A 12,924-nucleotide genomic window follows, 5' to 3' on the forward strand; every position below is an offset into this window, starting at 1 on the left:
TGTGCTGGTGGGTACAACTTAACAAACGATTTAGCAAGAAATAATATTGCTTACACAGTCATTGTAAACCACATCCGATCAAGTTTCAAACAATTTACCGGAAATGATGATCATAGCTTCTTTCGTATTATTGTAAAAGACCTACCTAAAATGATCACGTCTCGGCTATATAATTCCATCTTAATCACCATCATCTTCTCATCTTAATTTCATTTCCCAAGCTTTTACTTTACTTTATTCTTTTTTTTTTATCTGGTTCATTTGCAAAAACTACAATGGCGGAGGAAGTCGTGAACGCTAGAGAAAATATTTCCGATGTGTTAGATAGGTACCGCACAAATGTTGTTGCGCACGTTAATAATCTCGTAGACGAGGTAAGCTTCAAATGCTGCGTATTTTATTCACTTAATCTTTTAGTTTATTACATTTTTTTTTGCGGTTTGCTAATTAATGTTTTTGTTTAGCTAGAAGAACGAACGTAACTGAAGAAATAAATTTCTTAACAGAATATATATTTTTTTTTTTGTAAAATTTGCTACAAATTTGAACAGTGTCTAGCATTAACATGATATTTTCTTAAATGTTAACTATGAGTCTAAACGGTAACATATGTTGTAAGGAATTTTTGAGCAATTGTTGAGAAATTTCGAAGGAAAAAAATGTTACATCATTTCAGAACTTAAAGAATTCTTGAAGAATTGGTGGATTTTTTTGATTTTTTTGATTTTTTTTAGATATTAGTTTATTTTCCTTTTCTAGTTTTAATTAAAAAAAAAGTTTATGGAATTTTAGATATTACCATGCGTATTCAGTTTCCTCCGTTCATCCATCCATAGGTTCATGTTTAGAAGGACCGCTTGGAATGTGTCCTTTCTCACTCTTTCTCATAGTTAACACCTAAAGAAAATATCATGTTAATGCTAGATAATGAAAAGAGTGAGAAAGGACACATTCCATCCATGCCTGGTCGATCGTAGGTTCTTATCTCCTCGAAAAAGTCGTGATCCCTTGGCAGTGTGCTTCACGACTTATCTACTCGAAAAAGTTGTGATATCCATGCTTTCTACAGTGATAACATACACGAACCGCCATCTGAACTGCCGTTGTAGCACTCCTTTAGGGACAGCTACCCACCTTGTGGTTCATATTACCATATTCGTAGCACCCTGCACCACTCGACTTATGCGTAGTCTTCCATTTCTTCTTGCCAGAACCTCCTGCATGCTAAGCCTTCCTCGGCTGGACCGCTGGACTAACTGTCACAACATATGCCCAGATATCCTACTTGATTTCCACTGCGGTCTCTACCAGCTCCGCCTTCGTAGCATAGCTCTGTCCTCTGCAATGAACCCTCAAATCATCATGAAATGTGCCTCCTCAGACTACATCGCCCAGCCCCCATATATCAGAAGCCGACTGAACTCCATGTCTAACTCATGCACAGTCCAAGTCTCCTGAGACAACTGTAGGAACTGCACCTCCAACTGGTCTAGTGCCTCAGGAGAAAAATACTTGCGGTTGAACTCTTCCACGAAATCAACCCAAGTTATCTCCCTCTGCACCTTCCTAGCAGCAACTGACCTCCACCACAAGTGAACATCATCTACCAGGTAGTGGACCCCTATGTCCATCCAGTACTCCTAAGGACATCTCAGAGACTGGAAGTTGCGTTCCAGCCTCGTTCTCCATGCATCAACTACAGTAGGGTCGGTACCACCCGAGAAATGCTCTGTACCGATCCTACTTATCTCCCTCAGCATACTGACATACTGAGAATGTGTTCCTGCACCTGCAGCCATTGGCTGCTACAACTCTGCTGCCAAAGACGGCACCACCTGAGCTTGTGCCGGTACAACTTCCAGTAACCACTCCAAAAACTGCGCCAACAAGTCCACCAGAGGCTCCACCTACTGAAACTCTTGCACCCTGAACTCCAATACCACTGGCCAACCCGGCACCGACACCACCCACACCGACTCCATCAGCGCCTATGGTCCTATCGACACCACCACCGGCCACACTCACAGACCCCTTCTTGAATGTCTGCGACTTGCTGATGCCCTCTTTTGTCACACTTTGATCCACAATGTCATTAACCGCTGGACATCTGCCCCTACCACAACCATGTCCGCGTCCACGACCACGTCCACGTCCTGCAATAGCACCACCTCTAATCATCTGCACTACCATGATCAGAAGGCTAAACAACAATCTAAACCATACACAAAAACACAACTTACCGTGGAATCACATTGAAGGCTCGAAGAGGATTTTTAGGAATTCATGCCACACACAATTGACTAAATCATATATTCAATCAAAGCATATAAATCCACAACATCAACAACACAAAGCCTAGTGAACTCGTACCTAGAACCATAAGGGCTCTGATACCAAACTGAAACGATCTGACCCATTTTTATTGTTTTAAATATATTATTAAACTAGTGATTTTATACTCACTAACATTCTAACTCCAATCAACATACAGCGGAAATAAACAATAACATTAAACCAGAAACTCCACAGAAATAATAACCAATAACTAATGAATTTGATACCAATAACCAACAGTTATAAAGCAATGAGATAACATCCTAAACAACCATTCTAGACCACTACAATCCATTCTAGTAGCATTTCCATCAATGATACTCTAATAATTGTCTTAAATATTAATTAATAATAAAATTAATATTAAATCTCCCACTAACTTCTAGTTATTTTTTTCCTTCCATTGGTCATCTTTTACATATGAATGTCTTAAGAATAAAAAAAACACAAATATATTGCATTTTTGATTCTTTGACGACAAGACAAAAAAAATATCAAACTAGAGTTTTGATTCCAAGTGACACCTAAAAGCTCCAGTACATGAAGATACAAAAACAAGTTGTAGATAGGAGAGTGAAACACCTATCTTAGGAAGTTGATGATCACCAAATGGAGGACTGAGTTGCAGAGAACAAAATCAGCAAAAGCTCTCTCCGGTATCAATCTGGTTGTTTGCAAAGCTCTCTTCAACATCTTTCTTATACATGGCGGTGATTGTGTTGATTTCTCGTTTTAATGAACCAAGCCTCCTTTTAAGAAGAATATGAATCTCTCTCTTCATTTTTTTTTCGGAGCAACAACGAGCATAATTAATCAGAGAAACAAAGTGAGAGAGACCACTAGATTTCGTGGTCTGCATATTATTGTCAATAGTGTCTTCTATGTCCTCTCTGCTTCTCCTAACGATACATGTTTCATGGAAGAATTAGTTGCTGCTTCTTCAGGGTTTTGAGGCTTCGGCAATGACACAACAACTTCTAACACCAACGCCAGCCTTGATTCTTCATCTTATGAGGATTTGTTATTAGCAGATGGCCAGTGTAAATAGGATCAATCAGAATTTCTTGATACCTTTAAAAAAGATACAAAGCAATCAGACTCCATTAAAGACTCCATTGTATGAGCTCCCTTTAAAAAAAATTATCACCATGTCAAAGAGGTGTTAAATACCAATTCAATAACATGGGTTCACAAGCCTAAAGCCTTGCATTGTATGAGCTTCAAGGTTTCTCCATACAAACCAATAAAAATAAGGATTCACACATATTCTCAGCTCACACAAACTAAAAGAAACTATTCTAAAAAAAACAGGATTAAAAAACTAATGAAGAGCCTTCAACTTCTTTAATGGGAGGAAAAAGCCTAAAATTCTAAAAGCTTCGAATGATACTACTGTGAGTGGACAAACAGAGAGAGTTTTGAAGAAGGGGAAACACTTATGGGTGTTATAACAGAGGATACAGAAAATATGATCAGAGAGACAATGAATCATAAACTGACTAAACCGCAACGATCTAGTAGAATTCAAAACAGATTGAATCTGGAATCAATCATTAGAAACCAAGGATTACAATTTACAACAACGGAAACATGCTTACCGTCCAAAATTTCAGCTTGATTTACAAAAGGAAAACGAAGAACTCACCGTGAAGACCTCTTCCAATGATTATGGGGATGTTAGCTTCTATGTTAGATAGCCATTAACCCACGATCAAAGGACTCGAGGGATTACATAAGGAGAAGGTGTGTACGGCTAAGAAGACTTGTTTTTTTTTCAATTGATGAAGAACAAAAATAAGAACCAATATAATAATGACACGTAAGGTGTCCTAAAGTAACTAAAAGTGTCGCGGCAGAGATATTTAGAGACACGAAATCTCTTCTGTTCACCTATTAATTTTTTAATTTTATTTTCTTTTAATCATTCTATATTTGTAGACACTCAATAAAGTTGTGGGATAAAAATGCCCTAATAGCAGCATAGAACAAACAACCGAGTTTCTAGAACATCATCTTCTTTATTGCCTTGATTCTACGATTACACTTTGCATTTACCTGCACCACAAAGATAAATTGAGATGCATGAGTATTGTCATAAACATTTAGTGAGGCGATCTTCCCATCTACTGGGCTATACACAAACAATTGAGAATCCGATGTTAAACAATCAACAAACAACACAACAAACCAGGATAAACAAGTATTAGCCGCCTGCTGAAAGGGTTGGTGTCAACCGACACTCTCCTGGTGTCGATCAACACTAACTTTTGATGTCGAGTGACACTGCCTCTTGATGTCGACCGACACTACTTCTTGATGTCGACTGACACCGCCTCCTCGTGTCGATCGACATTCTTCCCCGACCTGAAAATCCTAGCACCGACACATAAATCAACAAAACTATATATCATGACATGATTTTACAGAAGTAATCATATAAACAACTTACATGTGTATCAAGTGAAAGGAAAAAGGACATTAAACTGTTGTCCTTGAAACAGAATTTTTGAATGAGATGGTTGTAAAACTCTTCCGAGTTCCAAATGATGAAACTCTTGCTGCTCTGGCTCCAAGAAATTATTGAATCTGATGAACTATCATCGACCATGTCATATGTTGTGGTGATGAAAAATGATGTCGAGGTTGACGAGCCTTCATTTTCAGTCATGTTTACCATTTTTGAATCTATAATCGTTACACACTGAAAACCGAGATGGAGATTATTATCTAATTTATCTCAACCAAACTTCAAAATCCAAAGAAATCTGCTTTCAGTCTAAGCACCCTTTAACTTTTTTTTTTTTTTTTTTGTGCAAAGTTACATATACTCACAATCTATAAATATTTACAAGTAAAATAGGTCCAAAAATTAAATGTTACCCAAATAAAGTAATTTTCTTTTATAAAAAATCCACAATAATACTATTGTATCTTGTATATTATAGGAATTTTAATAATAAAATTAATATTAAATTAAGAGTATATATTTTGATTTTTTTTCTAAAATGTATTAAATTTTGATAAAATTTTATTATATTTAAAATTTAAAGACCAATTTGGGTAACAATCCAATATTCCCTACATATAATAAATACTAGTTTAACAAATATAGTTTAAATTCTAGATCCAAAGTTTAAGTTAAATAAATTTTACTAAATTTTATTACTGTAATTTATACACTGTATTTTAAATTATTGATCCAAAGTTTAACTTAATAAAAATTTACTAAATTTTATTATTGTAATCTATACACTTGATAGATACAAATTTTAACTTTTTTTTTTTTTGACAAAATTAAGTTAATAATTTGAATTAAGTTATTTTTCTTGGAAAAATAATTTGAATGAAACCAGCTAATGAAGTTGTTAATGCAAACCGAATAGATACGGTGGACCGGCAGAAAGTGGATTCCCACAAATAAGGGTCCAAAAAGCCCAAAAAGGGAACTTGTTGGAAAAATGGGAGAGAGTTCCATTGTTTAGCTTAAGATACACAGTAGCAAGAAAATATATCTTGTTACGTTAATGTTAATAACATTTTCCTATGTTTTTGAAACAACCTCTCCCCCACCCTCAGGACCTTGCTTATTTTTCACAATCTACTGGTAAGTTAATCCATCTTTCATGATGATATATGAATATGATTTAATCATCTACTCGCCATGAAACCGAATAACCGATTGTTCTAGTAGTATGTGTTTTCTTGTGCTTGAAGGTGAACTTTTCTATAATTAGAGGGTCTAGAGCTCACAGCTAAAACTCAAAATTTTGTCGCGTGCCCAACATTATTTAAAAGATAATTAAGGTATCGCGTGTTAAACTTATAGAAGGTTGAATTGTGAGTTAAAGCTGGTTCATATTAAGTGTGTGTTCAAAAGATTCGTTGAAACCACATGCTGGAGTGACATTGTTGTGGATGGAGGTTAAAATCGCGTTCATTGGGCTGGGTGTGTCAGATTTTTGGTCAATAGCAATATCATTTTCGTCTAAAAATGTGAAAAGAGTTGAAATGTGAACTTTCTAAGAGCTAGAGAAGTAACATGTCTAATGAGCATGCAGTTTCGTTTTTACCAATTATTATTCGTGAAATTAATTCGTTTATCTTAATTAGATTTGTGCATACATATATCACTATTTAGAGATGAAAAAGAACATCGTAAATTCGTTATATATAATAATTCCACATAATTATATTTAGAAACGAGCATCCTATTTTGTTATAAATTATAACGTTTGTCTATACCATCATCAGCTAGGTTGTCTTAATAGAAACAACCATAATTGTTTAGAAATTATAAAAGATAGGTCATCATCCTATCTCGTTACATATATATTATTTCTTCATAACTTTGATACCGCCGTACGTGGACGTCAATCATGGTGATCTTTCAGTTGCCGATCATGGTTTCGCTTTGTTGGCCTTCGATGGTTTCTCCGATGGTCCGGCCTCTCCCTCCACCGGTCTCACCGTGATCGCCATGATATCAATGCAGCACTGGAGAAGCTTCTCGGCAATTGCTTCTAACTCAGCCTCCGTCGTCGTGTTGTTGCGCACGCGCACATTGACGGCTTTAGTCAGGTCGCACAAGTTCTCAGACAATTGTTTTCTCTTGCTCTCCATAGCGCTCTGTTCTTACTCTCTCTTCTTCTCGATTTTTTTTGTTTTTTGTTTTTTTGTTTGATAAGAATAAATTTCGTTTGTGATACTGTAACTAAACGCAATCACCTATGTAATGTTTATATATGAGATTAGCTTATACATATCATGTCTACTAGACTTGTTCTTTAAGTTTTGTTTCGGCTACTACTTATGAGCTATATGCATGTTTGCGTTAGGTCTTCTTAATTACCACTTTTGTATACATGATCTGTAATTTTAATTTCATCTACACGTCTATTGCTATTGCTTAGTTTAAACCACAAATGCGATGATAGTTAATTTATTATCTATATCTATAAAGTTAGTTTTCATTTCTTCTCATTCTGCCATCTAAGCAACATTATTTTTTTAACTTAAAAATAAATTTAAAATATTCATTTAGCCCTTACCTATAATTAATAGAGAGTTTAAATAAATAAAAAATTAATTATGTAAAATAAAAGAAATGTTAAAATAAGAAAACAAAACTATAAATTCTTTATTAATGATAATAATAGAATTTAACTTTTCTTTTAACTAGCCATAATTTAAAATTTCAAATGTGTAAGCAATTTTTAAAATGGAAGTAAATTTTAAATTCATGGTAGGATAAAACAAAATTAATGTAATTGTATTTATAATATTTTAAACAAAAAAATTTGAAAGTGAATCTATATTTATAAAGTTAGATTTCCTCTCTTCTCGTTCTGCCACCTAAGCAACATTATTTTCTTAACTTTAAAATAAACTTAAAATATTCATTAGTCTATATTTATGTTACCTATAATTAATAGGGAGATTAAATAAATAAAAAAAATTAATTATGTAAAATAAATGAAATGTTAAAATGAAAAAACAGTACTATAAATTTTTTGGGGATTTTCAAAAATACCTCTTTTTCGATGTCACTTTTCAAAAATACCTTTTTATAGTGTCTATTTTCAAAAATACACTTTTTAATATATAAAATGACAATATTCTAGACCCTAAACCCCAAATACTAAACTCTAACCCGTAAAAACTATACCCTAAATGTAAAATGGAGAATTCAAACCTAAAAAAAATTCTAAAATTAATTTAACATAGGGTAATTGTGTAAAAAAGGGCAAAAATAAAAAAATTAAAAAAGATATTTTTTAGAAAAGTTATCTAAAAAAGACATTTCTAACAAATTCAGTAAATTTTAAATTAGTCATCTTTTTACACTACCCACGGCAACAAAGTTCCCCAATTTCTTCAAAGAAAAAATTTCGGTAATCTAAACACAAAACCTAAGATAAAAATCGATATGTATGGATTAGAGAACCAAATACACTTTTGTTACCTTAAAGTTTAATTGTAGCCTAAACTAGTTTAGTACTACTAGTGCCACTGTCGTATCACACAACATGAGTTCAAGTATGAGTTGTAGTACTTCTAGTGATAATAACGGACATATGCAACATTTAGGAAACTGAACCAAAAAAAAAAAAAAAAATGAGTGTTGTTAGTTCATCATCAACTCTTCAAGTACCGATTCTGACATTTACAGAGAGAGCGAAATCTCTGTCGGAGATTAAACAAGCTCATGCCTTTATGCTCAAAACAGGTCTTTTTCAGGACACCTATTCCGCGAGCAAGCTTATCGCCTTTGCTGCAACCCAAACAAACCCAGAACCCAATACTGTCTCTTACGCTCACTCTATCCTCAATCGGATCGATAGCCCTAATGGGTTCACTCACAATTCCGTCATCAGGGCTTATGCTAATAGCTCTACCCCTGAGATGGCTCTAGTCGTGTTTCGTGATATGCTTCTCGGCCCTGTTTTCCCCGATAAGTACAGCTTCACGTTCGCGTTGAAAGCTTGTGCTGCGTTTTGTGGGTTTGAGCAAGGAAGGCAAATTCACGGTCTTTTTATGAAGAGTGGTCTGATGACTGATGTGTTTGTCGAGAATACTTTGGTTAACGTTTATGCGAGGAGCGGTTACTTCCAGATTGCGCGTAAAGTGCTCGACGAAATGCCTGTGAGAGATGCTGTTTCGTGGAACTCGTTGTTGAGTGCTTATCTTGCAAAGGGTTTGGTAGAAGAAGCTCGTGCGTTGTTTGATGAGATGGAGGAACGGAATGTGGAGTCTTGGAATTTTATGATTTCGGGTTATGCTGCTGCTGGTTTGGTTAAGGAAGCCAAGGAGATCTTCGACTCTATGCCGGGGAAAGATGTGGTTTCTTGGAACGCTATGGTGACTGCTTATGCACATGTGGGTTGCTACGACGAGGTGTTAGAGGTTTTCAATGAGATGCTGGATAGTTCCACAGAGGAACCAGATGGTTTTACTCTTGTTAATGTTTTATCTGCGTGTGCTAGTCTTGGATCCCTGAGTCAAGGTGAGTGGGTACATGTTTACATAGACAAGCATGGGATTGAGATTGAAGGGTTTTTAGCTACAGCTCTTGTAGATATGTATTCTAAATGTGGGAAGATTGATAAGGCTCTTGAAGTGTTTAGAGCTACTTCAAAGAGAGATGTCAGTACATGGAACTCGATCATCTCGGGTTTAAGCGTCCATGGTCTTGGAAATGATGCTTTAGAGATCTTCTCAGAGATGGTGTATGAAGGTTTTAAACCAAACGGTATCACATTTGTTGGTGTTCTGTCTGCCTGCAATCATGTAGGTTTGTTAGACCAGGCTCGCAAACTTTTTGAAATGATTAATAGTGTTTATGGGGTTGAGCCAACTATTGAACACTATGGTTGTATGGTGGATTTGCTTGGTCGGATGGGAAAAATTGAGGAAGCAGAGGAGCTTGTGAACGAGATTCCAGCAGAAGAGGCTTCGGTTTTACTAGAATCTCTCCTTGGTGCCTGTAAAAGGTTTGGAAGATTGGAACAAGCAGAGCGTATAGCAAATCGGTTACTGGAATTGAATCCACGTGAGAGTTCAGGTTATGTTCAGATGTCAAACTTGTATGCCTCTAATGGGAGATGGGATGAGGTTATGGAGGTGAGAAGAAAGATGAGAGCAGTAAACGTAAACAAGAAGCCTGGATGCAGCATGATTGAAGTTGACGGGGTTGTCCATGAGTTCCTAGCTGGAGAAGGACTAAGAATCGACTAAAACTTGGTAATTTCCAAAAATTATGTTGCTCTTATTCTGTCAATTATATAGAATAATTAGTTATAACCAAGAAGCATGAAGTTAGGGGAGGTACATCCTAGAAAGCTTAAACTATTCACAGATCATAATGATGAATCATGCACTGATCTTTATATTACTATATATTATACACCAAAATTAATGAAAATTCATATCATTATGCACTTGCTGAAACACATGGATGATCATATCATGATATTCATTGGTATTGAGTCTGAGATAACAAACCAGAAGCTCTTTGAGTTCTTCAGGGTGGTTGATACCATTCTCCATGATCATTTCAATCATTGAATCTCTAAAATCCTTCTGAGGATCGCTCGAGCATTTCACTACTGCGAAGCTTTCGTTCTCCATTCCTCCATCTGCTGTTTCTATCAGAATCTCGTGCTCCCGTGCTCTCAGTTTAGCCTTCTTCAAGTCTTCGATAGCTTTAACTCTGCATTTTTCAGATGCTCTTGGTGAAAACACTCTAACCTTGTTGTTTTCTTTTGCTCCTAATCTGTTTAGCTCCCTTTTTAGGTACAGAGATTTTCTCTGTTGGTCAGCCTTCAGCTTCACTTCTCTTAGTTTTACTTCCTTGAGCTTTTGCCATTGAGGAGCTGATTTTGTTACAGTATGACCAAGATTCATGGAATCCTCTTTACTGTAACTTCCTGTACCTGTCCTTCTCGCTGGTTTTTTCGCCTTGACCTCTACATCTTGTTCTGATCTCTTTGGCTTTTGTTCGAGAAGCCTTTGGTCACGCCTCTCACATCTCTGCTTATCTCTGTTCACCTGAATTCTTGGCGTCATGATCACAGTTCCTTTGTCTCTATCCATTGCCTCTACTTCCAGAAAGCCACACGTCTCTCTTTTGAAGTCTCTTACTTTCTTCCTTACACTGCTCATTATCTCTTCAAACTTCTCATTGGACTCCCTATCTGCTGATCTTGTTGCAGCGTTCTCCTTTTCTATTTGTACTCTCTGAAAGCTTTTTCTGCTCTCACTAATATCATTCCGACGTTTAGTAGAACTTAAGGAAGATTTTGTAGACATGGTCTGGCTAGCTTCATCATCTTGCTTCTTCTCTTTTGCAGGTTTCAAGTCAGAAGAACCGCTTAACTTTGAAAACCAAGAAACAGGAGGAGCACGAGACAACCCGGAAGAAGAAGAAGATGAAGAAGAAACAGGTTTCTTCCTTCCCCATCTCATCATTCCTAATGATGGAAGAATCTGAAAAAGTTTGGTGCTGTCTTTGTTAACCGGGTTTCTTAGGCTATAGACTATGAAGAGATGTATAAAAGTGAAGGGATGTATCTAGAGCTTACTGCTGTAATATTGTTAGGTCGTTGTGTTTAATAGGGAGATGAACTTTAACGGGTAAAAGCTAGTTGCAGTTTGAAAAAAAGAACCAAACCCGCCTGAAGAATCCTGTGACCACTTTTAGCCTAGTTAACTTTTTCTTTTATTGGTTCTGTTATCTCTGGGTACGTTCTGGAATTTATAACAAAGTGGGGGACCAGTTTTATCAATCAAAAACCAAACTTCATTGATGACAAAGACGTAGGCCTCTCTCTCTCTCTCTTTCTCTTCTTTCGGTGTAACGTGACCGACCCAAGAACCACAAGAATCTTCCCATCCTTTTAGTTTGTAGTAGCTGTCTTAATACCGTAAGAACATTGAGTTCTTAGATCATGGAATCTAGTGGCTTTGCAGTGGTTACATGATTTACACATCCTTAGTCATGTCGCAAAGCTGATACAAATATTACCCTCGAAACCCGAGTGTCGTCCAACATAACAATATGATTGGTACTGGTCCCGGTCTCTCTCTGGTCCTAGTCTGAGAGGTGTTATATAATCATGAAGAAGGTAAAGTTGATGGATTTTGTGTTATCTCAAAGTTAGAGATTTTGTGAAGTTTTGAGGAAGATGTGGTCCTGACCTTTAAAAGAACAGCTAAAAAACTCTCCATATGGATATATCACCTACCTTGAGGTATGGTTTGTGTCACCCCCCCCCCCCCCCCCCCCCCCCCCCCCCCCCCCCCCCCCCCAACAACTTGTTCATGATTTTAATTTAATTTTAGTTTCTTTTTTGTTTCTTCTTCTATATAGTATAGCCATCAAAATGGGGATAGAGAAGAGTTTTGAATTTTTATACATTATTTTTGTGTGTCGCTTGTATTGTCAAGACTTGGGTTTGAAGCATTAACCAATTTCAGTCTCTTCTACTTTACTATCTGAAAAGGAATAAAAGAATAATTACAAAAAAGAATAAAACCCCATCCCGTAATTTTTTTTTTTCCTGACCAAGAAGATAAATAAAACTGTAATTTTGTAGTTATATCTTTTAAGATTTTTTGGAGACTAGTCTCATTCTCATATATATTTATCAAATAGGACAAGACATTATAATATAATCACGGCTACGTCCTTGGTGATAGCGACGATACGTACCCCCGTTATGTTTTCTTGATATAGAAGAGTACATACATGTTGTAAATTAATTTTTATGAATAATTTGAGTTATCAATTAAACCCTGTACTAAAAAGTTAAGTAGAGAGTTAAAAGATGGCTTATTATATATTAGAAGACTATAGTTTGAATGTGGTTAATGTTAGCCAATAGCCACGTGATTAAATTGATTGGTTTGATCATGTGGTTAACATAACAACAGCATTCAATCTTTGGTCTACTACTTATTCAAGATTATTTTCTGTGTTTACTTGCAGATTAGTTTATACAAAAAAAAAACATATATAAAAAGAACATACAGTAAACATATATAGTTTGTAGAAGAAAAAAAATATTGATCCAAACAGTCATTATTTTGGTT

The 12,924-nt window shown here is 35.9% G+C and overlaps 2 protein-coding genes, 1 long non-coding RNA gene and 1 pseudogene across 6 annotated transcripts; 2 read left to right on the forward strand and 2 right to left on the reverse strand.

Moving 5' to 3' along the window:
• Nucleotides 1-690: 690 nt before the first annotated feature.
• Nucleotides 691-5,235, reverse strand: LOC104723175 (uncharacterized). 3 transcript variants are annotated; one of them, XM_087472100.1, is made up of 4 exons: nucleotides 4,784-5,146; nucleotides 4,523-4,707; nucleotides 4,329-4,389; nucleotides 691-3,405 (listed from the first exon to the last, which is right to left on the reverse strand). In XM_087472100.1, exon 4 carries the CDS (start codon nucleotides 2,188-2,190, stop codon nucleotides 1,741-1,743), a length of 450 nt encoding a protein of 149 aa, XP_087328226.1. In that variant the 5' UTR covers nucleotides 2,191-3,405; nucleotides 4,329-4,389; nucleotides 4,523-4,707; nucleotides 4,784-5,146; the 3' UTR covers nucleotides 691-1,740. The 3 variants fall into 3 exon arrangements, 1 of the variants encoding a protein (XP_087328226.1); XR_015571256.1 differs by having other exon boundaries at nucleotides 2,676-3,405; nucleotides 3,505-4,389; nucleotides 4,523-4,698; nucleotides 4,784-5,235; XR_015571255.1 differs by having other exon boundaries at nucleotides 2,676-3,405; nucleotides 3,505-4,389; nucleotides 4,784-5,148.
• Nucleotides 5,236-5,807: 572 nt separating this feature from the next.
• LOC147933892 (uncharacterized) lies at nucleotides 5,808-7,099 on the forward strand. Its single transcript, XR_015571257.1, has 2 exons — nucleotides 5,808-5,938; nucleotides 6,726-7,099. It is a non-coding gene; the product is annotated as an uncharacterized LOC147933892 (long non-coding RNA).
• Nucleotides 7,100-8,253: 1,154 nt separating this feature from the next.
• On the forward strand, nucleotides 8,254-11,646 carry LOC104723177 (pentatricopeptide repeat-containing protein At4g18840 pseudogene; annotated as a pseudogene). The gene is made up of 2 exons (XR_015571254.1): nucleotides 8,254-10,074; nucleotides 11,184-11,646. The product of XR_015571254.1 is annotated as a pentatricopeptide repeat-containing protein At4g18840 pseudogene (transcript).
• LOC104723176 (transcription repressor OFP5) lies at nucleotides 10,197-11,301 on the reverse strand. Its single transcript, XM_010441502.3, has one exon. It carries the CDS (start codon nucleotides 11,299-11,301, stop codon nucleotides 10,246-10,248), a length of 1,056 nt encoding a protein of 351 aa, XP_010439804.2. The 3' UTR covers nucleotides 10,197-10,245.
• Nucleotides 11,647-12,924: the final 1,278 nt, after the last annotated feature.

The sequence above is a fragment of the Camelina sativa genome, chromosome 11 (assembly GCF_030686135.1).
Source record: "Camelina sativa cultivar CO46 ecotype springtype chromosome 11, ASM3068613v1".
In the NCBI taxonomy this organism is placed as follows: domain Eukaryota; kingdom Viridiplantae; phylum Streptophyta; class Magnoliopsida; order Brassicales; family Brassicaceae; genus Camelina; species Camelina sativa.